This window comes from Balaenoptera borealis, assembly GCF_965194805.1.
Source record: "Balaenoptera borealis genome assembly, chromosome: 8".
NCBI classification, from domain to species: Eukaryota; Metazoa; Chordata; class Mammalia; order Artiodactyla; family Balaenopteridae; genus Balaenoptera; species Balaenoptera borealis.
This window is the reverse complement of record NC_138865.1, coordinates 71,142,271-71,166,680: the sequence shown is the minus strand read 5'-3', so window position 1 is coordinate 71,166,680 and position 24,410 is coordinate 71,142,271. Positions and strand designations below refer to the sequence as shown.

The 24,410-nt window shown below is 44.1% G+C and overlaps 1 protein-coding gene across 1 annotated transcript in view; it reads left to right on the top strand.

Moving 5' to 3' along the window:
* DMRT1 (doublesex and mab-3 related transcription factor 1) overlaps positions 1–24,410 on the top strand; it is a 154,896-nt gene that overhangs the window by 5,740 nt on the left and 124,746 nt on the right. Inside the window, exon 1 of the mRNA XM_082403693.1 lies at positions 1–24,295. This exon is cut by the window's left edge and continues 5,740 nt beyond it. Coding sequence (XP_082259819.1) covers positions 23,918–24,295 — 378 coding nt within the window. The 5' untranslated portion in view covers positions 1–23,917. The remainder of the gene's footprint in view (positions 24,296–24,410) is intronic.

Genomic DNA, 24,410 nt, shown 5'->3' with positions numbered 1-24,410 from the left:
CGAATAGAAGTTCCTCCTAATGAATGGCCTGTTTACGCCACCTACTGGATTCTTGGTGCACTGCTTAGTCATGTCCTGATTTCAAGGCCGGTTGAGTCTTGTCCTCCGAGCATCTATGAATCCTCTAATCTTTTTAATCCCGTTAGACTTCCTTCCTTCTTTAAAGGCCTGAGACTGTCAACTGATGTTCACTGGATATGAGTTCTGGCTCTATTAGTAAAAAGGACCTTCTGAAAATGGACTCTTCTGAAAGAACTTGCTCAAGGCTCCTGCTCTGCAAAGCCGTACAGGACCCACCGCAGGTGCAACCCGTCCTGCTGAGTCCTCGCCAGCAAGACAGCTCACTTCACCTTGTGTTGTAAGGTCAGGTGTGTCTGTCTCTCCCTAGCGTGTGGTCCCTGGGGGCACACTGTTTCTTCCCACCTGGAGTGTGATAAGTATAGTGCTAATTGAGGCAGTTTGTTCAGTGATATACTCATGTAATCCTCACGACAACCCTGGGAATAGGTACTATTATCTCTATTTCATAGATGAGGAAACTAAGGCGCGGAAAGGTTAAGTAACTTGTCCAAGGCCACCAAGGGAAGAAGTGGCAGGCAGTCAGCTCCATGGCCTGTGCTCGTCTTTGCTATTCTACCAGCCACTCCATGGACACTGAGGTGTCTTGTCTGCTTCATTTGTGAAACTGGCCCTGTGTTGACCTGTGCTGGGGTTAGCACTGCCCTCCTGGCCCCCGTCCTCTCTTCCCCACTCCACTCTGTGCCTGGGATTCTGGCCTCTATGGACTTTCCTCTACATCTCTTCAGAGATGACATTGCCCCAGAGTAGCTTTCCCCAAACACCCTGTGCAAAATAACACTGCTCCATTTTCTAGATTCTTCCCTCCTTTCGTTTTCTTCATAACATGACTTCCTGAAATGATCTCATGTATGTAGTTTTATTGTCTCCTGCTGGCCTCCTCAGTAGAAGGTACTTCCTGTACCGTCTGCCTCCAGTTTGGGTGTGGTCAATGGGAAGCACTTGCACAACCTGGGAGAGCAGGAGAAGGGCGAGGGGTATTTCTTCCCCCGGTGTTCGCCCTGTTGGGTGGAGGCGCTGGCTTTGGGTCTCCGCCAGGAGGCCCTCTCCAAAGCTGCAGCAAGTCTCTTTGGTTCCCAGGACCATTCCTCTCTGTGCCCCTTCAGGCCAGGGTGGCAATGGCTCCCTGCTGATGCCAGCCCTGCGGTGCTACACAATCCCATGTTGGCTTCTCTTCACCCTCCTCACACATCTGTAAACTGTCCTTTTCTTCAGTTCTCCTCCATTCCCCACCTGAGGGTGCATCCACTTCCTGTTGGTACCCTGACTAATTCAGCCTCCATCACCTCCTCCACCCGCTGAAATTCTTCCCACCCTCGGAATCCACCATTCAGTCTTGTGAGTTAAGGCTTTATGTCTCCAGGTGTCCTTGTTAACGGGCAAACGCTAGGAACCCCAACCAATAATGACTGTTTATCAGATTGCTTCCCAGCCCTGACCCAGGATAAATTAGTTTTGAAGTGAGGAAGAGGAACAAGGGAGTTGGGAAGAGGAGGGGGAGAGAAGGGGAAAGGGAGATGACATGGTCCCAAGGACAAGCTCTGCCCAGGTCCTAAGGACAAATTCAGAGAAGGCTGTCCACTGCAGTGGTTACAGCCAGGTGCTGGAGGAGACGAAGATGGGTAGGAGTCACAGCTCTGCTACTTAAAAGCTAGGAGACTTAACCTTCCAGAGCCTCTTAATTGATAAAAGGTGAGTAGTAGTAGTATATGCTTCATAAGGTTGTTATGAGGATTAGATGAATAATGCAAGGAAAACACTGCAGCATCAGCCAAGTGTTCTGTAAACATTAGCAGTTATGGACTCTACTGCGGAAGCATTTGGTGTTCCCAGTGGTTTGTGAGGCTTGGCTGAAGCCATTTACTTAGTGATCAGTGAGCTACGGGAAGTCCACTGAGGGGAGGTAAGTGCTGTCTGGAAAGCAGAGAGCTCTGAAGTCAGGAAGTCCTGGATTCAAATCTTGATCTTGTCAATTCACAGTTACTTGACCTTGGGCAAGTTTTACTTAAACTTTCTGTGTCTCAGTTTCCTCATCCGTGAAATGGAGGCGATTATACCTACCTGACAGCGTTACTGTGAGGGTTAAATGATAGCAGAATGACTATCACATGAGATACTGAATTTCGTTTTCCTCCTTTTAAAGCAAGATGATTTTGGAGATTTAAATATAGATGTCACAGAGAGAGAGAGAGAGAAAGAGAGAGGGAGAAATAGATTTGTTTTGTTTTGTTTTTGGCCACACAGCTTGTGGGATCTTAGTTCCCCGACCAGGAATTGAACTCGGCCCCTCAGCAGTGAAAGCACAGAGTCATAACCACTGGACCCCTGGGTAATTCCAGGAGAAATAGATTTATTTTAAGGAAGTGGCTAAGGCAACTATGGGGGTTGGTGAGTCTGAAATCTGTAGGGCAGGCCAGCAGACTGGCACTTCCACAGGATTTCTATGTTACAGACTTTAGGCAGAATGCCTTCTTTTTTTTAATATTTATTTATTTTTAATTAATTTTTTTTGGCTGCATTGGGTCTTTGTGGCTGTGCGTGGGCTTTCTCTAGCTGCGGCAAACGTGGGCTACTCTTCGTTGCAGTGTGCGGGCTTCTCATTGTGGTGGCTTCTCTTGTTGCGGAGCATGGGCTCTAGGTGTGCGGGCTTCAGTAGTTGCAGCATGCGTGTTCAGTAGTTGCAGCACGTGGGCTCAGTAGTTGTGGCATGTAGGCCCTAGAGTTTGCAGGCTTGAGTAGTTTTGGCATGTGGGCTCAGTAGTTGTGGTGCGTGGGCTCTAGGGCATGTGGGCTTCAGTAGTTGTGGCACACGGGCTCAGTAGTTGTGGCACACGGGCTTAATTGCTCCGTGGCACGTGGGATCTTCCCGGACCAGGGCTAGAACCCATGTCCCCTGCATTGGCAGGCAGATTCTTAACCACTGCACCACCAGGGAAGTCCCTTTAATATTTATTTATTTTATTTATTTGGCTATACCGGGTCTCAGTTGCAGCACGGGGAATCTTTAGTTGCGGCACACGGGCTCTAGTTCCCTTACCAGGGATTGAACCTCGGCCCCCTGCAGTGGGACCATGGAGTCTTAACCACTGGACCACAAGGGAAGTCCCAGAATGCTTTCTGAGGGAAACCTGTTTGCTTTTCTGGCCCTCAACTGACTAGATGAGTCCCATCTACATTAAGGAGAGTAATCTCAAATTTACAATCAGTTGTGATTATAATTAATCACATGTACAAAATACTTTCATAGCAACATCTAGACTAGTGTTTGACCAAGCAACTGGGCACCATAGCCTAGCCAAGTTGACACGAAATTAACCAGCACAATGACCATTTCAGTTCCATTCAGTACAAGCCTTTAAAGACCATAGGATGACATATCTCTATGATACGTGTGTGTGTGTGTGTTTTCTCTGCTTCTCATTTAGGTCATGAATTCTCAATAGGAGGAGAGATGAAAATTGGTCCTTGGGGGACAAAAAATCGTAGATATTACAATGGTCTGTGGCCCTCCAAAGTCAAACCCTATCTGACAAAGTCTTATTCCTTAAGATTAATTTCTTTCATTAGGAACAAATGAAATTAAATTATGTATTATACATTTCATATTATAGAATTTAACTTTATCTAGGCTTAATTAACTGGTTTAAATATATTAAAATATTTTCCTGACAGGGTGATAATGAACAAAAAAGGTGAACACTGTCGTAGATCATTCTGCAGAACATGTTTAAACAACTCTAGCAAGGAAAGGAAGGGCATAAGAACGGTGCTTTTTGTTGCTGTTCCATCTTTAATTTTATGAGTGATAAGAGGAGTTGGTGTTCTTTGATTTAGCCAATCTTTAAAAAAATGTGGCCATTAAGTTGTAGTAACTCAATATTAAAAGTAATTTCCATAGAAATTTGTCCTGTTGTCAATAGCTGGGACACTAAGGCAGCATTACTCAATTTCTGACAGCAGAACCTGCACATTCCACAGCGGTGCCTTCGTTTACGTCGCGCAGAAGAACCTTATTACAGGTCTGATGAAACAAGTTATATTTATGATGATGACTTACAGTTAAATCTACAGCCAGGACCTCTTCCTCCTGAGCCTCTGTCCTGTTCAAAACGCCATTTATTTTGAGAAACCACTAGTTATTTCTGTTGAGCATCAGATGAGCTGCCAGGCTGCTGCCTAAAAATAGAACTGCTTGTTTCTGGGGGGCTTTCAACGTTTCCTTTAAATGTGAGCTACTTAAACAACCAGAGCACAGCCTGCAGCTCCATCCCTCTTTAAACTGTGTGACTTGGGCAGGTAACTTGACAACTCAGAGACTTGTTTCCTTCATTGTTTCGTATATACTTGTATATATGTATCTATATAGTGTATATATATAGTTGATATATAACATAGTTTCAGTTGTATAACATAATGATTTAATATTTCTATTTATAGCAATGTATATTTCTGTATGTTGCAAAATGATCAGTACAATAAGTCTAGTGAACATCCATCACCAAACATATTCACACCATTTTTTTCTTGTGATGAAAACTTTTAAGATCTATTCTCTTAGCAACTTTCAAATAAACAATACAGTATTGTTAACTATAGTCTCCATGCTGTACATTACCTCCCCATGACTCACTTATTTTATAGCTGGTAGCTTGTACTTTTTAACCCCCTTCTCCTCTTTTTTCCACCCTGCCACCCCCTGCCTCTGGCACCCACGAGCTTGGGTTTTCTTGTTTGCTTGCTTGGTTGGTTAGTTTGTTATTTTGTTGTTGTTGTTGTTTAGATTCCACATATAAGTGAGATCATGTGGTATTTGTCTTTCTCTGTCTGACGTATTTCACTTAGCATAATGTCCTCAAGGTCCATCCACGTTGTCACAGATAGCAAGGTTTCCTTCTTTTTTATGGCTTAATATTCCCCTGAATGTATATACCACATTTTCCTTATCCATTCATGTATTGATGGACGCTCAGGTTGCTTCCATGGTTCCTTCATCTTGAAAGTGGAAATAATGATGCCAGCCTGCCCCACTCCACGAAATAGTCAGTAAACGACAAAGTGCTACCAAATGTCAGGTCTTACCATGATGAAGCAAAAGCTCCAGTATTTTCTATAAATAGGTTTATTACTAATGAGAAGCTGCACACAAGCTGTTCCCTCCAGTTGTCTGTTCTTCTGCACACTCTCAGCCTGACTACTTGGGCCCATCCTTCAGATCTCTGCAGAAAGTTACCTCCTCAGAGAAATCCTCCTTGATCCCCAGCCAAATCAGCCCCTGGTTATCATCTGTCACAGCACCTTTCAATGCACTTCCATTTATAACACTCCTCACCGTCTGTACATATACATTTATTTCTGTGATTATGTGTAAAATGTCTGCCTCCGCTCCTGGAACAAAAGTTGCTGAGAGGGGCTTCCCTGCTGGCGCAGTGGTTGAGAATCTGCCTGCCAATGCAGGGGACACGGGTTCGAGCCCTGGTCCGGGAAGATCCCACATGCCACGGAGCACCTGGGCCCGTGAGCCACAGCTACTGAGCCTGCGCGTCTGGAGCCTGTGCTCCGCAACAAGAGAGGCCGCGATAGTGAGAGGCCGGCGCACCGCGATGAAGAGTGGCCCCCACTCGCCGCAACTAGAGAAAGCCCTCGCACAGAAACGAAGACCCAACGCAGCCAAAAAAAAAAAAAAAAAAATCGAAATATCCCCCAAAGATATTTAAAAAAAAAAAGAAGAAGAAACATCTTAGACATGTTAATATTATTAAAAAAAAAAAAAAAAGTTGCTGAGAGCAAGGTCTTCATCTGCCATGTTCACAGCCATCGCTCTAGTTTTCTGCACAGAGCCCGGCCCTCAGTGGGCATTCCACAAATATTTATTCAAAGTGAATAAACATGGCTATCCCTTTGAAGACTCTCTTTCTCAAAATTTGAAGAAAAAATTTGAAGGGAAAAGCTGGGGTTTATTTTCTCTTCCTCACTTTCCCCAAAGAACCCTTTTTTCTTAAAAAAAAAAAAGAGGAAAGAGAGCTTAACTTTTATTCAGGCATTGTTAAATCTTCTTATCGAACCTTTAGAGACTTCATCAGTGGAAAAGTAATACTCAAGGAACTGCCCTCCATATAATAATTTGCAAAAGTTGGGGAAGGGTTGACAGAAGCCCCTCTCTTGAACTACAGTGACCTTACACTTGGTGACCTGTCTCCTGACAACCGTATCCCTTACCCAGGGCAGGGTGTAGTTTTCCTGAGCATCTCCCCTTGCTCGTGAGTCTGGCTGCTCCTCCTTTTCTTCCCTATTCCCTATTACAACTCCCCTGTCAGGCATTGATCCCTTAGGAGAATGAATTTGGCATCAGTTCAAAACTAAAATATGATACACAAATCCATTTTCATGGGATGATATGTTTTCCCTTGGGAATAGCATGGCCAATCACACAACTATTACCTATGATTAAGCCTCCAGTCTGTACAGTACTGTGCTGGGTATTGAGGAAAATGCAGAGGCTGATTAAAAACATGGTTCTTGGCTGACTTCCACTTCCAAAAAATATGGCGGGATAGATAGATACTTTGAACAACTTCCCACAACAAAAGACTTACAAATTCTGGATCAAATAATGTGAATGTCCTATAAATTAATAGGTGAAAAGAAAATATGGGAAATCCCCAAAGGTCAAAAAGAAGAAGCTAAAAAACTGAGGGGAAGAGAACAGACTCTGTGGGTGCCCTGGTGTGGGCTTCATGTATTTTAGTGCTGAGAGGCTTGGCTTTTAAGACCCTCACAGGGCCAGGAGACAAGACCTATGGCTCCCCCTAAAACTGAATTGGAATTGATACCCCAATACAAAGCTGGGACTTTCAAAGGGATACACCTTGAATGAAAGAGTGGACTAGAAAATCACACATCTTGGCCAAGATGCCAAGGAAGCTTGTCTGCCTGGGCCTTGGTTCTGGGTGCAGGGGTAGAGTGTGGGGAGGAGATCGTCCATGAGAATTTGTAACCACAAGCCTGTCCTCACAGAGTTTCAGAGTTTACACTACCTGTGAGGGCTGGGAACCCCTCTGCAGAGTTATTAATATCAAAAGTGGTTCTGGGCTGGTAACACCCTTGGGGGTGTCTGGCAGAAACAAAGGCAAACATTTCTGGAAGAACATATTCTCAACCCAGGTTGCCTTTCCCACAGAGAGAGCCCCACAAACCTTGAGCCCAGAAACCCAAATTCTAAAACACATGCAAAAACAAAACACGATTTCAGCCATCTTGGAGTTTACAATCGTTTAGAAAGACAAGGCACACATTCAACAAAATATTATGCTGAGATCAATTTCACCATGGACTTTGCAGAGCTGTTGCTTCAGAATTTCTCAAAGGCAAAACTCTCAGATACCATAGAAGCTAGAGAAGAAAACTTTTGTATTGGCAAGACGTTTTCTATGCCCCTAAAAACCACTTAGAACTTGTAGATCCCACCGCTAGCTCCCAGCAGGCACCTGAGAACCAGGAGGCTTCTACTTGAACAATCAGACAAGGCTTGCTGGAATTCTGGAACCAGATGTTTAAGTATTGCCCACCATGGAGCGATTGAGTGTGGGCTCTCAACCAGACTACCGGGGTTACAACCCCTGCTTTACCATTTCACTTATCCACTCAGTGCCTCAGTTTCCCCATTTTAAAAACCATGAGAGTAACAGGGCTAACTTCACAGGTGTGCTGTGAGGATTAAGTGAGATTCATTCATTTAAAGAATTCAGCCAAGTGCCTGGCACTGAGTGTTCAATTAACGTTAGCTATTATTATTCTCATTATAAACTGATTACCAAATCTAAATGATTTCTCGTCAGATTATTTGAATAGGTATTTCATCAAAGATAGTGTAGGCATCATTAATAAACACATTAAAAGATGCTTAACGTCATTAGTCATAGGGAAATGCAAATTAAAATCTCAATGAGATTCACTTCACACCCACTAGTGTTGATTTAAAGGAAAGGCTTTTTTGTAATCCCTGGGCAATTCTGCCCCATTCCTTCTAATTGTTTACTTACCTTGCTTTCTTTTTTTTTAATAGACACGTAATTGACATATAACATTAGTTTCATGTATACAATACAATGATCCAATATATGTATATATTGCAAAATAATCACATTAGGTCTAGTTAATATCCATCACCACACATGGTTACACACTTGTGTGTGTGTGTTTTATTAAAATGAAAAATTCCCTTAAGGTTTATTTCCTTCTTTTCCCACATACCTACACTGGGACGCGCCAGCACTAGTACATGTCACTCTGAATAGGTGATCATTTCCCTCGTGACCCTTCCTCCTTGCCTCCCACTCTCCCTGCCGTGACCATCTTCTCCAGTTAGAAAAGGGCCTTTCTAGCTGGTTCCTCTGTCCTTTGCTTCCTGGTTCTTGACTGTTTACCACATGCCAGGCATCTGTGTTGAGCTTTGGAGAGACGGTGGTGAATAAAACACGTGGGCTTTCACAGGGCTTTGGTTAAGGTAAAAATGATAGAGAACCAAATTTGCGGGTAATAATGTTGGAGTTGAAGATCAGCAGGGGTTTTTTGTTTGTTTTTGCCTTCTTCTGGATTTCCTGATCAGAATTGTGAAATCTCTTTCTCTCTCTGGGGTTGATTTGATCCTTTTCCAATTCTTCCTTCTTCAAGTTTCCTTCATTATCTATTTTCCTTAGTTTCCTATTGGCTTCTTTCTTAGTTCTTAGTCTGATAAATTATATTCTAATTTCCTGCTTCTTACATCACCCACTCCAGTCCAGATTTAAATACTGAAAAAAAAAAATGTGTGAAGGTGGTCAAAAGAGACAAGCGTCCACTTAGAAAATAAATAAGTCCTGGGTATGTAATATACAGCATGGGGACTATAGTTAACAATACTGTATCGTATATTTGAAAGTTGCCAAGAGAGTAGATCTTGAAAGTTCTCATCACAAGAAAAAAAAATTGTGGCGATGAATGTTAGCTAGACTTATTATAGTGATCATTTTGCAATATACAATACATATAACAGATCATTATGTTGTACGCCTGAAACTAATATAATGTTATTTGTTAATTATATCTCAAAAAAATTAAATTAAATTAGTTTTTAAATCCAAAGGGAAAAAAACATAGGCTAATCTACTGAATGAAAAAGTGGGCTAGGCTATGTCACTTTTAGTTCAGCTACAGAACCAGCAAACTTGACGTCATTGATGGGACATAGGTTTGGATGCTTTAACCAACAAATTACCTGGCAGCAAGTAGAAAATATCTCCTCGTTATGTTTAACAGAAAGGTGGTCACCTTTGTCCCATCTGCAGTGAGAATTTAGAGCACGTACCAATGAGAACTTTTCAATCCATGAACGGGCCCTGGGCTGTGTGACAAAGGGATTCCGGCCGCTGGAGGAGAGGGGACCTTTTGTGGAGCAAAATGTGCACAGTCCTAGCACAGTGCCTTCCCGCCCCAGTACGCTGGGACTTGAACCTCTAGGAATGAAACATTGAGATACTGACTATGCAATTTGCAAAACCATCTAAGTTGTTTGCAAAAGACTTTTTTTTCTTTTCCCCAAGCAAAGAGATAAATTTAGCAAAAACAAATTTAAAATACAATTGATGGGAGGGGGCAAGAGGGAGCCCTCTGGAGTGCTATAAATGGTCTGTATCTTGATCTGGATGGCAGTTATTTGGGTCTATACAAACTTAAAAAATTCATGGAGGGGAGCGCTTAGGATTCTTGCACTTTCTGTTTTTTATACTTCAATATAAACATTTAAAAATAGAGGTGGGTGGTGGTGATGGTTGAACAACACTGTGAAGGTACTTAATGCCACTGAACTGTACACTTAAAAATGGTTAAAATGGTATATTTTATGTACATTTTACCACATTAAAAATGCACATATTTACTTCAGTGCAGCTCACCATCGTATCTTAAAGGATGATAATTAACCTTAGCGACGGCAAAGTTATCCTTATAAGTAGCTGGAAAACCACCTCTCTGCTTGGAGAATTTGCCTTGGCTCTATGTTCATCTTTCCAAATTGCTTCCTTCCCGAGGAGTATAATCTCAAGTAGAAAATGGGGTGATATCTGTGAGTGTGGCTTCTGTCCGGGCCTCCTCGTGACCCTGACCCGACCCCACCCCACCCTCATACTCTGCCCTGCCTGCATGAACTTCCAGGGTGGGGGAAGCTGAACAAAGGCCTCGGGTTCAAGGGGAGGGCAGGGTACAGAGCAGGGCGAAGAGACAAGGGAGAAGCCTGCCAGTATCTCTGCTGTCTTCATATCTCTGGCTTCCCCTCACCTCTTCTCCCCCAGCCCGAGGCAGGAGTCCAACTGTAGACTTTTAGATGGGAAAGAGACCCTAGGTCATCAAGTTCCACCTCCTTATTTTTATTCATTTTATTTTAATTTTTAATGAGACAAAGCACAGAGAGGTGAAGGGGCTTCTCTAAGGTCACACAGCAGGTTGGAGGCTGTGCCAGGACTTAAGTTGAGGCCCTTTGGTGCCCATTGCTGTACTAGACCTGCGCCTCGAATGCAGCTCTCTCTGTCTGCTGCTCAGAAGCCCTTCTATCCCTTCTTCCTCCTCTACCTCGCCTTCCCGCCAAGGCATTTTTAATAACAACTTTACTGAGGTATAATTCACATATCAAAACATTTGCCCATTTAAAGTATAGAACGTTTTTGGTATACAGAGTTGTGCAACTACAGCAATTTCAAAACATTTTCATCACCCCAAAAAGAAATCCTGTACCCAGTAGCAGCCATTCCCCATTTCCCCCCAATCCCCCAGCCCTAGGAAACCATCAGCCTAGATCTGCTTTTTCTGCATATTTCATATAAATGGAATCATACAATAGGTGGTCCTTTGTGACTGGCTTCTTTCACTTAGCATAATGTTTTCAAGGCCCATCCATGTTCTAGCCCTAGAGATTCCTGAGCTGTTCTGGTCACAGTAGGTGGAAAAAAGAGGCAGAAGGAAGAATGGGAAAGAGAATTTGGAGGGTCACAGCACAGCAGCACAATGAAATGAAGGTGAGAATCCCTCCCATGTATCACACACCCAGGCAGGCTGCATCTACTCATTACTTCATCTCATTTAACCTTCAGAGCCTGGGAGCATCACTACCCCCAGTTCAGATGTGAAAAGAGGATTTCAGTAGCTTTTCCAAGGGAATGCAAGTCATAAGGAGCAGAACCAGCCCATTGTCTTTCATTCCACCAGATCCCGTCTGGAGCTGTCATATTCTGAAGGTGGGGATTTTACAACCATGGTGGTGGGTGGCTTCTGGCCAGTCTTTAAAAGGTGGTGGTCACTTTCTAAAGCCATTCAAAAAGTGCTCTTAAGTCATTTCACTTCCTTATCCCAGAGCTTCCTCATTCAACACCCACACATTCCTCACTGCAGTGCTACCTGTAAGAGCAAAGGAAGAAAAAGACCTACATGTCCAGTGTAGGGGACTGGATAAAGTGTGGCACGTCGATGCCTCAGCTACGGCTGGAAAATAAACTATCAGGGGATAATCTCAAGATACATGCAGTGAACAAAAACCATGTATAGGACAGTGTGTATGCTATGCTACCATTTGTATGAAAAGTAGGTGTGTGGGGAGGGAGTGGAGACACACACACACACAGTCTCACACACACACACACACACACACACACACACACACACGTATTTGCCAGAAATCTCAAAAAATCATAAAACCTGGTTGCCTGTGTGGAAGGGAACTGCGTGACTGAGGCCAGTCGTGGGAAGAAACTTCCTTCTTCAGCTTTTTGAATCTGTTAACTTTTGAACCATGTAACCGTATTACCTATTCAAACACACATATATATTTTAAAACCCACTCCTGCATTCAACAAGTATTAATGAGCCACTAGAGCATAGCAGGTGCTAGTCTAGGTGCTGGAAATACAGCTATGAACAAGACCAAACAAAAAAATGGAAAAGGCTTTTGTAGATTCACACCCCCTTGTTTCCGAGTGTCTAAAGGACCAGCGCAAAGGCCAGCTTCTCTGACACCAGTCATAACTCCTTTGTGAGCAGGAATCTTCCTCTCCTTTGCTCTGATTTTCTTCAGCATTTATAGTCTGCATCACACTTAACAATGAATTACCTGCCCCTTTGTTTTGCTTGCTGTTGCTTCAGGAGTGCTCGACGTTGATCACCCTAATTCAGTTGCTATCACCATTCACATAATTATCCAAGATAGTCCTGGAACCCAAGAAATATCCCACCTCTCCATTCCCATCACCCACGTGTTCCCACTGCCACTATCTGGGGGACAAGAGAAGAGCAACCCCACCTGTCTTAGCATGGTTAGGAAAATGAGCTTGGGTCTACCTCCTGCTGTTCTCCTTTTTTTTTTTCCCAGATTGGGCAAATCACTTAACCTGGGTGTGTACCTCAAATTTCTCATCTATAAAGTGGGGAAATGACAGGACTATGTCAAGGGCAGTTGTGATAATTAAATGAATTAGTATAGAAAGCACTTCTAACAGTGTTAGGCACATAGAAAGCTCTACGTGAATTTTGTTAAATGTTGCTATTATCTTGAGTCATTCCTTCCCCGCCTGCCATCCCCTGCCCCTCAGGTTCAGCCAAACTTAACTCCTTCATTTCTGGAATATATCATACACTCGCAAGCATCTGTACCTTTATCCTCAGGCTGGTCTGAAATAGATGCTCTTGCCTTTCCTGCCTGCTTGGTAAGGATGGGCTGTCCACATAACTCTCCTCTCCTCCCCAGGCTTCATACACTTCCAGCAAAACACTTTATTTACATGGCTGTCTCCCCTGGTAATCATGAGCTCTGCCAAGAGAGGGCCTATGTCACCTTCATTCTTTAACCCATCAGCCAGAGAGAGGGGGAGTCTGAAGGGGAAAGACAGGACCACCATTTTATTTATTTTTTAAATTAATTAATTAATTAATTATATTTTGGCTGTATTGGGTCTTTGTTGCTGCGCATGGGCTTTCTCTAGTTGTGTCGAGCGGGGGCTACTCTTCATTGCAGTGTGCGGGCTTCTCATTGCACGGGCTCTAGGCATGCAGGCTTCAGTAGTTGCAGCATGTGGGCTCAGTAGTTGTGGCTCGTGGGCTCTAGAGCGCAGGCTCAGTTGTGGTGCAGGGGCTTAGTTGCTCCGAGGCATGTGGGATCTTCCTGGACCAGGGCTCGAACCCATGTGCCCTGCATTGGCAGGCGGATTCTTTTTTTTTTTTTTTTTTATAGGTATTTTTTATAGTGGGTAATGTGAAGACTTCAGATGAAATAGATTGAGAAACTGATTGGAAATTGAATGCAAACTAAGACCACTTGACTGTTACTGAAATGAATAGCCCAGTTTGCTTTTTTTTTTTTTTTAAAAGAAATTCACGTTCTTTTATTTATTTATTTATGACTGTGTTGAGTCTTCGTTTCTGTGCGAGGGCTTTCTCTAGTTGCGGCAAGTGGGGACCACTCTTCATCGCGGTGCGCGGGCCTCTCACCATCGCGGCCTCTCTTGTTGCCGAGCACAGGCTCCAGACGCGTAGGCTCAGTAATTGTGGCTCACGGGCCCAGTTGCTCCGTGGCATGTGGGATCTTCCCAGACCAGGGCTCGAACCCGTGTCCCCTGCATTGGCAGGCAGATTCTCAACCACTGCGCCACCAGGGAAGCCCGGCAGGCGGATTCTTAACCACTGTGCCACCAGGGTAGTCGGGACCACCATTTTAGAACAAGCCTGCCATTCACAAATGACCTTGGACATACCTCCAAGTGCATTATCCCATTTTGACATATCTTCGTTTTAAAAAAAAAAAAATACTGGGGGCCTCAAAAAAATGGAAGTCTATAGCAGGGATCCACATACTTTTTAAAAAAATTGAAGTATAGTTGCTTTATAATATTGTGTTAGTTTCAGATGTACAGTAAAGTGAGTCAGTTGTACATATAAATATTTTTTCAGATTCTTTTCCACTAGAGTTTATCACAAGATATTATTTCCCTGTGCTATACAGGAAATCCTTGTGGTTTATTTTATATATAGTGGTGTGTATCTGTTAATCCCATACTCCTAATTTATTCCTCCTCCCCCCCTTCCCCTTTGGTAACCATAAGTTTGTTTTCTACATACTTTTTAGGTAAAGGACCATATAGTAACTATTTTAGGCTGTGTGGGCCTTATGGCCTCTGTTGCAGCTCCTGAACTCTGCCCTTGTATCTCCAACGCAGCTACAAACAGTGCGTAAAGGACTAGTGTCTCCAGCCAAAGCGGCGAGGCCACGTGGGAATCAGGGGACTGTGAAGTCACAAACGGCGACCGAGCCAATTGTAGAAGATCAAATCCCTCGGGTTACTGCACTCAGTACACTCCGATTAATCACACGCAATACTAAAGGGAAGAAAGGACTTCACAAACAGCTCCGAGGAGAGACGCAGGAAGGTAGGTGTCCTCCGGGCAGGCGGCAGGCACCGGTTCTGCACCTTGGATTCAGCAAGGATCATGGGGCCGGCTCTCTCGGCAATCGCCTTATGCTCTGCCAGCCCCCAGGGAAGCTTCCGACACCAGCAGAGTCTAGAGCGCAGGGTGCGCTCCGAAGAGACCCCTCTGGAGCAAGTGCGCTCTGACCCCATCTCTGATGAGGTATAGTCCCTAGGGGGTAGCGGTTACACCCCAGGAACGTGCCTCACCGGCCAGGTGCACCGTCTGAACCCTAAGTCTTTACACAGACCTTTCAAAACAACTTACCTACCTAATTTCACACTCATTATCTTAAGTTACAGATTCCAAGTCTTACATCAGACATTTAGAAACAATCAAGACGGGCGCCACGTTGGCCACTGTGACTCCATCTTGCCTTTCCTATTTCTAACAAATCATACGTTCTATTCTAAACTCTACGAGCAGGAATCATAATATCACATCACAACAACTGGGGGTAGATGTGCTCCAATAAAACTTCATTTATGGACACCGAAATTTGCATTTCATGAAAATTTCATATGTCACAAAAATTCTACTTTTGACTTTTGATTCACTTTCAACCATTTAAAAATGTAAAACCCATTCTTAGCTCACAGGCCATACAAAAACATATGGTCGGCTGAGTTTGACCTACAGGCCTGTAGCTGAAGGATTTCTGGTGCAAAGGGTTTTCTTCCTGCTTCTAAGAGGACTTGGGGAAATGGTGTTTCCAAGGACCCATAAAATTAGGGTAACCCTTTTTAGCAAGTAAGAGTACAAAACACCTAGTTAAATTTGAATTTCAGATAAACAAGGAATAATCTTTTTTAATGTATGTTCTATGTGTATTTTATCTGGCACTCCTACTTCAAAGAGCATAGTACAGTTGTCCCCGGGTATCCCCAGGGAACTGGTTCCAGGAGCCCCCGTGGATACCGAAATCCCAGGATGCTCAAGTCCCTTACATAAAATGGTGCAGTCCGGTGAATACAGTAGGCCCTCCGAATACCTGGATGCCAAACCCACAGGTACAGAGGCCCGACTGTACTGTCTAGGTGTAAGAATACCAATCTCACCCTCTACCCCCGCCCCCTCCAGCCTACGGAAGCCAGCCATAAGAGTACGCATATTCCCACGTGGAGATCCCTTTGAGCTCACCGAATGCGTGGGAGAGCGCAAACACCGCTTGTCAATCACTGAGGAAGGGGGCGGGTTTTCCGGGTAGGAAATGGGGCCTGAAAGGGGGGAGGGAGAAGACTCCTTGCTCGGCCCAGGGCCCCTCCCACCGGTGCAAAAGGGCAGGATGGCGCCAGTCACGTGGGGCAAACCTACTGGCTGGCCGGGAAGGGGAGGCGTCGGGTAAGGATGGCGTCCACGGGGGTGGGGCAAGCCTGTCTGGGGGATGGGAGGGCCCCAGCCAAGCGCCCTTTTCTTTGAGGTGTCCAGGAAGAGGAATATGTGATTACACTTTGCAAGCCAGAGCGTGTAGATTTGTGGCACTCTGATTATTTCCTTGTTGGTTTCCCCAGCTTTTATTAGTGTCTGTAAATAATAATAAAAATACCCCAGCCTTGTCTCATTAAGGTTCCTGGAAGCAAAGAAGGGCTTCGTATTCCTCCTGAGCCCGTGAAAGCAGGAGGAACGCTTCCATTAAGAACAGTGTAGGGCAGCAAGCAATGATGGGGATGGAGGAAATGGGCACCCCAGGGATGAACATTTAAGGACAGAATCGAGGCTGCATTAGTGTCCCTATAATGAGACAGTCCCAGTCCCCCCTTGGGAGATTTAATTCTAGTTTGTATCAGTTTATCACCCCTTTGTGATTTGGTTCATTAACCCAAATACTGCTCTCCTGAAAGCTTGCTTCTTCCAGGAAGCTTCCCTCCCCACTCTCTTCTAAACTCTTGATATCACTCTTAATGTCACCTTTCAATTGGCAATGAATCCTGAACTCGAGACATCTGTTGAACTGAACTGTTACTGATGTTTCCTCTGGTGAAATATTTAACTCCTTTGTTTTGTTTTCCCAGCACTAGGAACATATGCTTTGTAGTGTTCCTGAAGTCATGTTTGGTTAAGGGTATTGTAGCCCTTCACTTCACATCAGCCGGCTCTACCAATAACCGTATTATCAACTTGAAGCAATATTTATCAATAGTAGTATAGAAATATATAAATGAATGTAATTGTTTTGTCATTTTATAGTTGCAGGTGGTTTTTAAATAATTTGTGTCAGAAATGGCTATGATTACAGTTAGTCTAATTCTTGGCATCAAATACCATAGTCATCCTCACTGTTTTGCTTCTTGACTCATCATTCTTTCTTCTGGAATTAGATGAATTTTTGTTTTCATAATAGATCTCTAAAACTCAGTGTAGTTTTCTTCCATACCTTGGTAGAAACCTGACAAGGGCTTCTTTCAAAGAAAAAAAAAATTGATAAAATACGTAATAGCTGATATATATGTCTGCTAAAGGTTTCAATTTTTAAACTTTGAATCAGCCACAAAATGTTCATTTTACTATTCCCAACTCTCTACCTCATGTAGATGGCCTATGGTAAATATACAAGCCTACTTACACTGTTATTTATCCCAGGAGTATTAACACTGCTAATCTATCTGTTTGTCTTGTTTTTGTTTTGTTAGCCAACCGAGAAATCAGCAAGTTAGTGGCTGTTGAACCCAATGGGAGATGTATCTGAGCTCCTTTATTGATATACACTTTAACTTACAGTTAATTTGAAACTTTTAAATGAAATTTTATTTCAGGATTTGTTTTCACTATTTCCTCTGTCCTTTTTTATCTATTACAGCAGAAGTCACAGGAAAACTCTTGCAAGAGCCTCAATTTACAAGCGCATCAATTGTATAAGTACTTAAATAAATAGGTGGTAATTTGGGTGAATTGTTAAATTTAAAAAGTAATCATCTTTGCTTTTAAATGGCCAGTTAAAATAAGGTATTTGTAAATTATAATCTGAAATAGCAAGCTGACATTTGTTGGCTCTTTACAAATATCAAACAGTAAATGTATGTTGTTACTTTATCCCCATCAAATTAAACTTTGTAAAATAAATATTTTTTAACCAGATTTATTGTTGAAATTTTAAGCAATTGAGCCTACAAGAAAAACTCATGATGCTAAGCCATTTCTTATTTTTTTTAGGGTAATGGAAAAGGGTCAGTATGCTGCTGATAATTTCAGAACAGCAGTTAATACTGAAAAGTCATCTACAATTATCCTCAAAATGTATTTTTTAATTTTTCTGGATTATGAGTGCATTTTCTCTAGATCACTTCATTTCACTTGTATCGTGTTCAATGATTTTTCTAAATAACTTAAGCTTTCCTCTTTAAATGTCAAAACTTACATTTTAACCATTTTTATTGGGAAAAATTCTAGCATATTTATGCTCTTCTTAAACAGAGAGTAAGGAAAAGAACATGATTTAATCTTTTGCTGATAACTCACTGAGCATTACTTGTGAAAATCAATCATTGTGTAGTCATAAAACAGCGATGCTCCCAAGGCCAACTGTAGGCAGTAGACCTGTGCCCTGAGTAACACAGACCAGCCTTCCCTGCCTATGTCTGTGCTGTCTCCTCCCTCCCATCAGCTCTAACCATTGCTGTTCTGCCCATGTGCTGCTTGTGATGTGCCCCCTTATTGTGTCCTTTGGTCTTCCTAAGAGCCTGAGACTGGCTCCAGATACTCAGTGTGAGGATCATATGCTTTGTGACAGATGTTTGCTACTGAGAGGTTCTGTCACTTATTTCCAGGTTCCAGGCTGGGCTCCTAATTACTGTTGTTGGGAACAGTTTACTTGAGAGGAACTAGCAAACTGCCCAGATTCTAAAACCTGCCTCCTTGTTCCCCTCATCTTCTATCTGTGCTTCAAAATTCCTCTGATAGAATTCCAAATCAACAATAGTTCACACTTAGATGGTGCTTATTCTCTTGCAGGCACTCACCTAAGCCCTTTACGTACATCAATCATTGCATCTTTACAACACTTCTCAGGTTATTTGCAATTTCCAGATGAAGAAAGGGAGGCACAGAGAGGGTAAGTGACTTGCCCACGGCACACAGCTGGTAAGTGACCAAGCTAGGACTCTCTACAGGCAGCCTGACTGCAAGGCCTGCATTCCTTTATACCACACTTTCCAGGATTCTGACTGCCTTCGTCCGTCTGTGTGGATGTTGGTGGGAACTGGAATTCGTAGAGGAAGGTTGTCTGGTAATGAGGTTTCACTGCCGCAGCCTCAGGCACAGCCATCTTCCTGAACAACTAGGTCCCTGCCAGCATTATCTGCTTTCAGGTTTCTCCCTCTCTGCCTATCCAAACTGTAGTTAGAATCAGCTATGAACAATGATCCAGTATTTTCTGTGTGGCAGGCATGGTTCTAGGCATCTTACAAAGAGCTCTGATCCCTATGGTATTGTCATCTCCTCACAAAGACGGAAGGCTCAGAGACGTTAAGCGGCTTGTTCAAATCCCACAGTGATTGGCAGGCCTGCCACTTTCATTCTTCCAACACCTCAAGGACAAAAGCCTCCATCATTCTCCATTTGCCTATAGGATAGAAGCCAAATTCCTCACTGGCAGGCAAGGTGCCATACTATCTTTCCAACCTTATCTCCCACTGGGCTCCAGCTTGACTCCTCTGTTCCAGACAGGCATGTCTGTGCCCTCTCCCCCAACTCACAACCTCACTCCCAATACCCCCGCCATCCATCCTTTGTTCCCACGACCTAGAATGTCTTATTTTCTCCTTTGTGCCTACTCAAGTCCTGTTCAGTCTTCCCTCTCACTGAGGGTCCTCCTATCATGAAATGCTTCAGGCCCTACGAGTCTCACTTCTCCCTGATTCCTGCTGTTCAGACCAGCCCCCGGGGGGCCAGATCATTCATTCAGGCCAGCTGACTCTCGGCTGCACACTTGGCAGGCACCTGAGCTAAATATTTTGACTCTATAGTGTCTCGCTTCGTATATATAGTTAGAAACCCCACAGGGAATTTTCCCTATGACCTGTTGTACCAAGAACTGGGGCAAGAACTGCTTTGCATGGACAAAATGCAAACTAGATGAAATTTATCATTGGTGTTTTCTAGTATAGGTTCCCCTCCCTGTAAGTTATTCTAGTAGGTGGAAAGTTATATGTATATGTACCCTGCTTTCTCACTACTCTTAAAATTTCAAATATGTAAATAATAAAAATGGCATACATATTACTGTGTGGTAGATACTTTTCTAAGCACATCATGAGTATTAACTAAGTTAGTTTTCCTAACAATCCTTTGAGGTGGTTATTATTATTACCCTCCTTTTACAGATGAACTGAGTCACAGAGAGGTTAAGAAACTTGCCTAAGATCACATGGCTGGCATTCAAAGCCAGGCATTTAATTATGGTGCTATACTGCCTCACGAAGAAAATAATGTATTATTTATTTCTGGTGACAGTAATGCCTAAGTATTTTTAAAAATTCAGATAATAAACAAAGTATATATGCACCACAGAGCTATGGTAACTGGACAGCAAAACACATAATAATTTGTTGTGAAACCAGCTTGGGTTCCAATTCTAATGTTAAGAATGCTGGTGATCTGGGGTTGATCACAGGGCTGACACTGAGTCTGCTAGGCCCAAACTCAGATGTCATTTCTTACCGCCCGGCTACAAGGGACGAAACAGGAGGGAGGACACCAGAACATGGGCCTGCTCCCAAACTCACATACACACAAAGTATAAGGAGAAGATCACCCATAATCCTACAACTCAGAGAGAATTAGATAACCTACTCAAGTAGATATCAATACACATTAGTTCCTATTTCAGAAATGAACCACGTTGTACATCCTGAGTTTTTTTTCTTTTAGTTTAAAATTTTGAATAGCTTCATTGAGGTGTAATATATAAACTATAAAATTCTCTTGTTTTAATCATACAAATAATTTTAGTAAATTTACAGAGTTTTGCAGCCATTACCATGATTCAATTTTAGACCATTGCATCACCCCTCGCAAAGATCCCTTAAACACATTTGTACTTACTCTCTATTCCCACCCCAACCCTGGCAACTGCTGTTTTCTCTCTATGTTAATTTGCTTATTTTGGACATTTCATATAAATGGGAATATAGAAAAGAATCTGGCCTCTCTTACTTAGTATAATGTTTTCAAGTTTCATCCTTACCGTAGCATGTGTCAGTACATCATCCCTTTAATGACTGAATAATATTCCATTTTATGAATATACCATTTTTGTTTATTCATTCAACCATTAGTGGACATTTGCATTGTTTCAAATGGATAATGCTGCTATGACATTCACATACAAGTCTTCGTGTGGACATAATGTTTTCATTTCTCTGTGGTAGGTATCTAGGAATGAAGCTGTTTGGTCAGATGGTAAAGTTTTCCAAAATGGCTGTGCCATTTTGCATTCCCACCACCAATACATGAGAATTCTAGTTTTTCCACATCCTAGCCAATACTTGCTACTGTCTATGTTTTTGAGTATAGCCATCCTAGTGGGTGTGAAGTGATATCTAATTGTTTTGATTTGCATTTTCCTAATGACTAATGATATCAAGCATCTTTCCATGTGCTTTTTGGCCACTTGAACATTTTCTTTGGTGCACGTCCATTCAAAAATTTGCCCATTTTTCAATTGGGTTATTTGTCTTTTTATTATTGTATCACAAAAGTTATTTACGTATTCCAGATAAAAGTCCTTTATCAGATATATGTCTTGTATTTTCACTTTCTTAATGGTGTCTTTAGAAGCACAAAGGTTTTGAATTTTGATGAAGTCAGTTTATCAATTTTCTTCTTTCATCGCCTGTGCTTTTGGTGTCATATCGAAGAAGTCTTTGCCTAACCCGTGTTCTAGAACTGAACTCCCTTCCTCCTCCCTTATCAGTATGCCCTGAACATCTTTCTACCTCAGCAAATACAGATCTGCATCATCATCCTTCATAGCTTTGTTTTGGAAAGAAGGGAGGGAAGAAAGGAGACAACAGAGCCAAACTACTCAAAATATCCGGGACCACTCTGCTCACCCTGGAGGTCTTCCCACTTTCCTTTTGGATTGTCTCGTGTCTGGTACTTCCTCTGTGGTTTGTGAATAAAAACTTGGTTAGGCTATTAACTTCATTACAACATTTTATGTTTTAATATCTTGGTCACACAGTTTCCTAGCCTCAAATTTTCTGTAGGCTTAAGTCCCTCCATCACAGATTCTAGTGAGGGGATGGTCATAAGAAACATGTGTTCCCCTGTAATTTGGGATTTGACAGCTGCTGCTTCTGGCATTGACTTCATTCTCTGAAACTGGACTTGGCTTTGGGAATGATGCAGATTTAGTTAATGTATTAAAATGTAAATATGGAAAAAGAAAATAGTAGATAACAGCAATTGATATGTGTGTTTTAATGAAAGTCTTATGGATATTCCTGAACAAAATAGTGGTTATCATTTAACAAGCTCCAGATTGAGATGAATCGTTGCATCCTGGCCTCTGTCCTAAGTAAAGCTTCGCTGGCTTGATGGGTAGGATATGAGGAATCGTGAAAAGCTAGAAGCTTCTTTGGGAAATAATTTTCAGACTGAGAACACTAATGGAGAAAATCCAGGCTGAGGGAAAGAGCCTGTGAGAGGGGCCTCAGAATAAGAATGGGAAAGGCAGGTTAGAGGATTTTCAGTGCGGAAAATGCTAATCTGCTGAAAGAGAGGGTCAACGGGCAACCATTTTGATGAGAAGCCGAGTGGGGTGGCCAGGATCCTTTGCGGACCTAACCCCTAGGGTTGGGGCCAAGAATTTGGAACCAGAGTACACTGGGGAAAAGCAAGGGGAGTGAGGGAGAGATGTGAGGGCAGCCCCCTTGGCTGGACAATGGCCATTGCAAGGTTAGGGACGTGGCACTGAGCAAAGAGGTATGTAAAAGGTCAACAAAGAGCTCCTCCAAGCTGGTAAGTAACTATATGAGGCTGAGAAATGCAGAGGGAGATCATTCAAAGTCCTTTTAAGATGCAGCCTCAGGTCTTTAACTTTTGTTTTTCACATGGAAAACAATACCAAGCCACTGCAGGGGGCCAGCTGCCGTGTGCATGGAATATGGAATATACTGGAAGACTAACAATCAGTGAGACCAGCTGGACGCTACTGCAGAGATTCAGACGTGAGAAGGGTTGGCCTTAGCGGCACACTTGGGTGTGTAGGAAGAAATGATCAGCAGGCCTTAGGGCTGGATTGGCCGTGCAAGTGCAAAGAGAGAAGACAAACATGGTTGGGGGGTGGAGGTGCAGGGAAGGCTGTAAGAGGATTTGGGTTTTTGGAGGAATAATTAAAATGCACAGATCTGAAGTATGGAATGAATTCTGATAAATGTCTACATCCCACCCCCACCCCCAACAGAGGTTTTTAGAAGACCGAGTTTCCAGTGCCTGCAGGTCCTAAGCGAAGTTGCCTCAAAGGCAAGAAGCTGTATGCCCCTGAAGTAGGAAGCAAGAAGGACTGGAACACCAGATTTGAAAGTTATCTGGAGCCAGCGGGTGGAAATTTTGTGAGCAAACGAGCACAGGCGCAGGAAGAGGTAACTGGAGAACAGAAAGGCCCAATGTGGGGCGCGCTTAACCCCCCGCACACTGAGGAGCTTCTTTGCTGATATAAGCGCACAGAATTTTCTCAGGCCTTCCACCTCATACTTAATTCTCTTAAATGAGAAAGAAACCACTTTCTGGCTGGCTTCTGCCAACGTCTGCCCTATCGAGCTTGGAAAATGGCGTCACTGGGGGGAAGGGAGCTGGAGGATCCTACAGGGTGGTCTGCCCCTCCTCCACGCAGCCTGCACGACTACGATGCACAGCAACCTTCTTGAGCTGGGAAGCCCAGCTTCCTCTGTGCAGCGTGGTAGGGCAGCCCGGCCTGGGCACCTCTGAGAGTACAGGGATCATACAATCCCCGAGCACCTCTGCTCCGGGTGTGCGCTTGCAGCAGCCCTGCAGCAATGCCCTCGGTGTTTGCAGCCCGTGCAAGCTTGCACGCAGCGGGAGCTCGGTGCCTAGAATTGGGGGGCGGTGGGCGTGGCCGCGCGCCCTCGCGCCTTCTCCCGCCCAGGCAATCCCGGGAACGTTCTGAAAAGTATCCAAAAGTTCTGCGCCGCGCGCGCGCGCAAAAAGGGAAAAAAAAAAAAAAAACGGGCACAACCCCCCACCACTCTGGGCGTTGCGAGTCCCGACCTCGCCACTCCAGCTGCGCCTCCGGCTGCAGCGCGTACGCCTCCCGCGCCTCCTTCTCGGGAGCCTTGCCGTCGGCTGGGTGCTCCCCTTGCAGGCACCGGAGAGTCCCTGCGCTTCTCCTTGGGGCACCATGCCCAACGACGACGCATACAGCAAGCCTTCGCCACCGTCGGAAGCCCCGCACGCCCCTGGGGCACCACCGCAGGGCAAGGCCGGGGGCTTCGGCAAAGCGGCCGGGGGCTTCGGCAAAGCGGCCGGGGCGCTGCTCGGGACCACGGGCGGCGCGGGCGCCGGGGGCAGCGGCGGCTGCGGCGGCTCAGGCTCGGGGGCGTCGGGCATGGGCGCCGCCGCGAGCAAGAAGTCCCCGCGGCTGCCCAAGTGCGCGCGGTGCAGGAACCACGGCTACGCGTCGCCGCTCAAGGGCCACAAACGCTTCTGCATGTGGCGGGAGTGCCAGTGCAAGAAATGCAACCTGATCGCAGAGAGACAGCGCGTGATGGCCGCGCAGGTGAGTGCGGGCGCCCCGGAACCGGGGTTCAGCCCGGAACTTTTTTGGTAAAGCCCCTCGGACCAAGCGGGCGCCACGCGAGGCGCGGGTTCGGGAAGAAGGCGGCGGTGCTTCC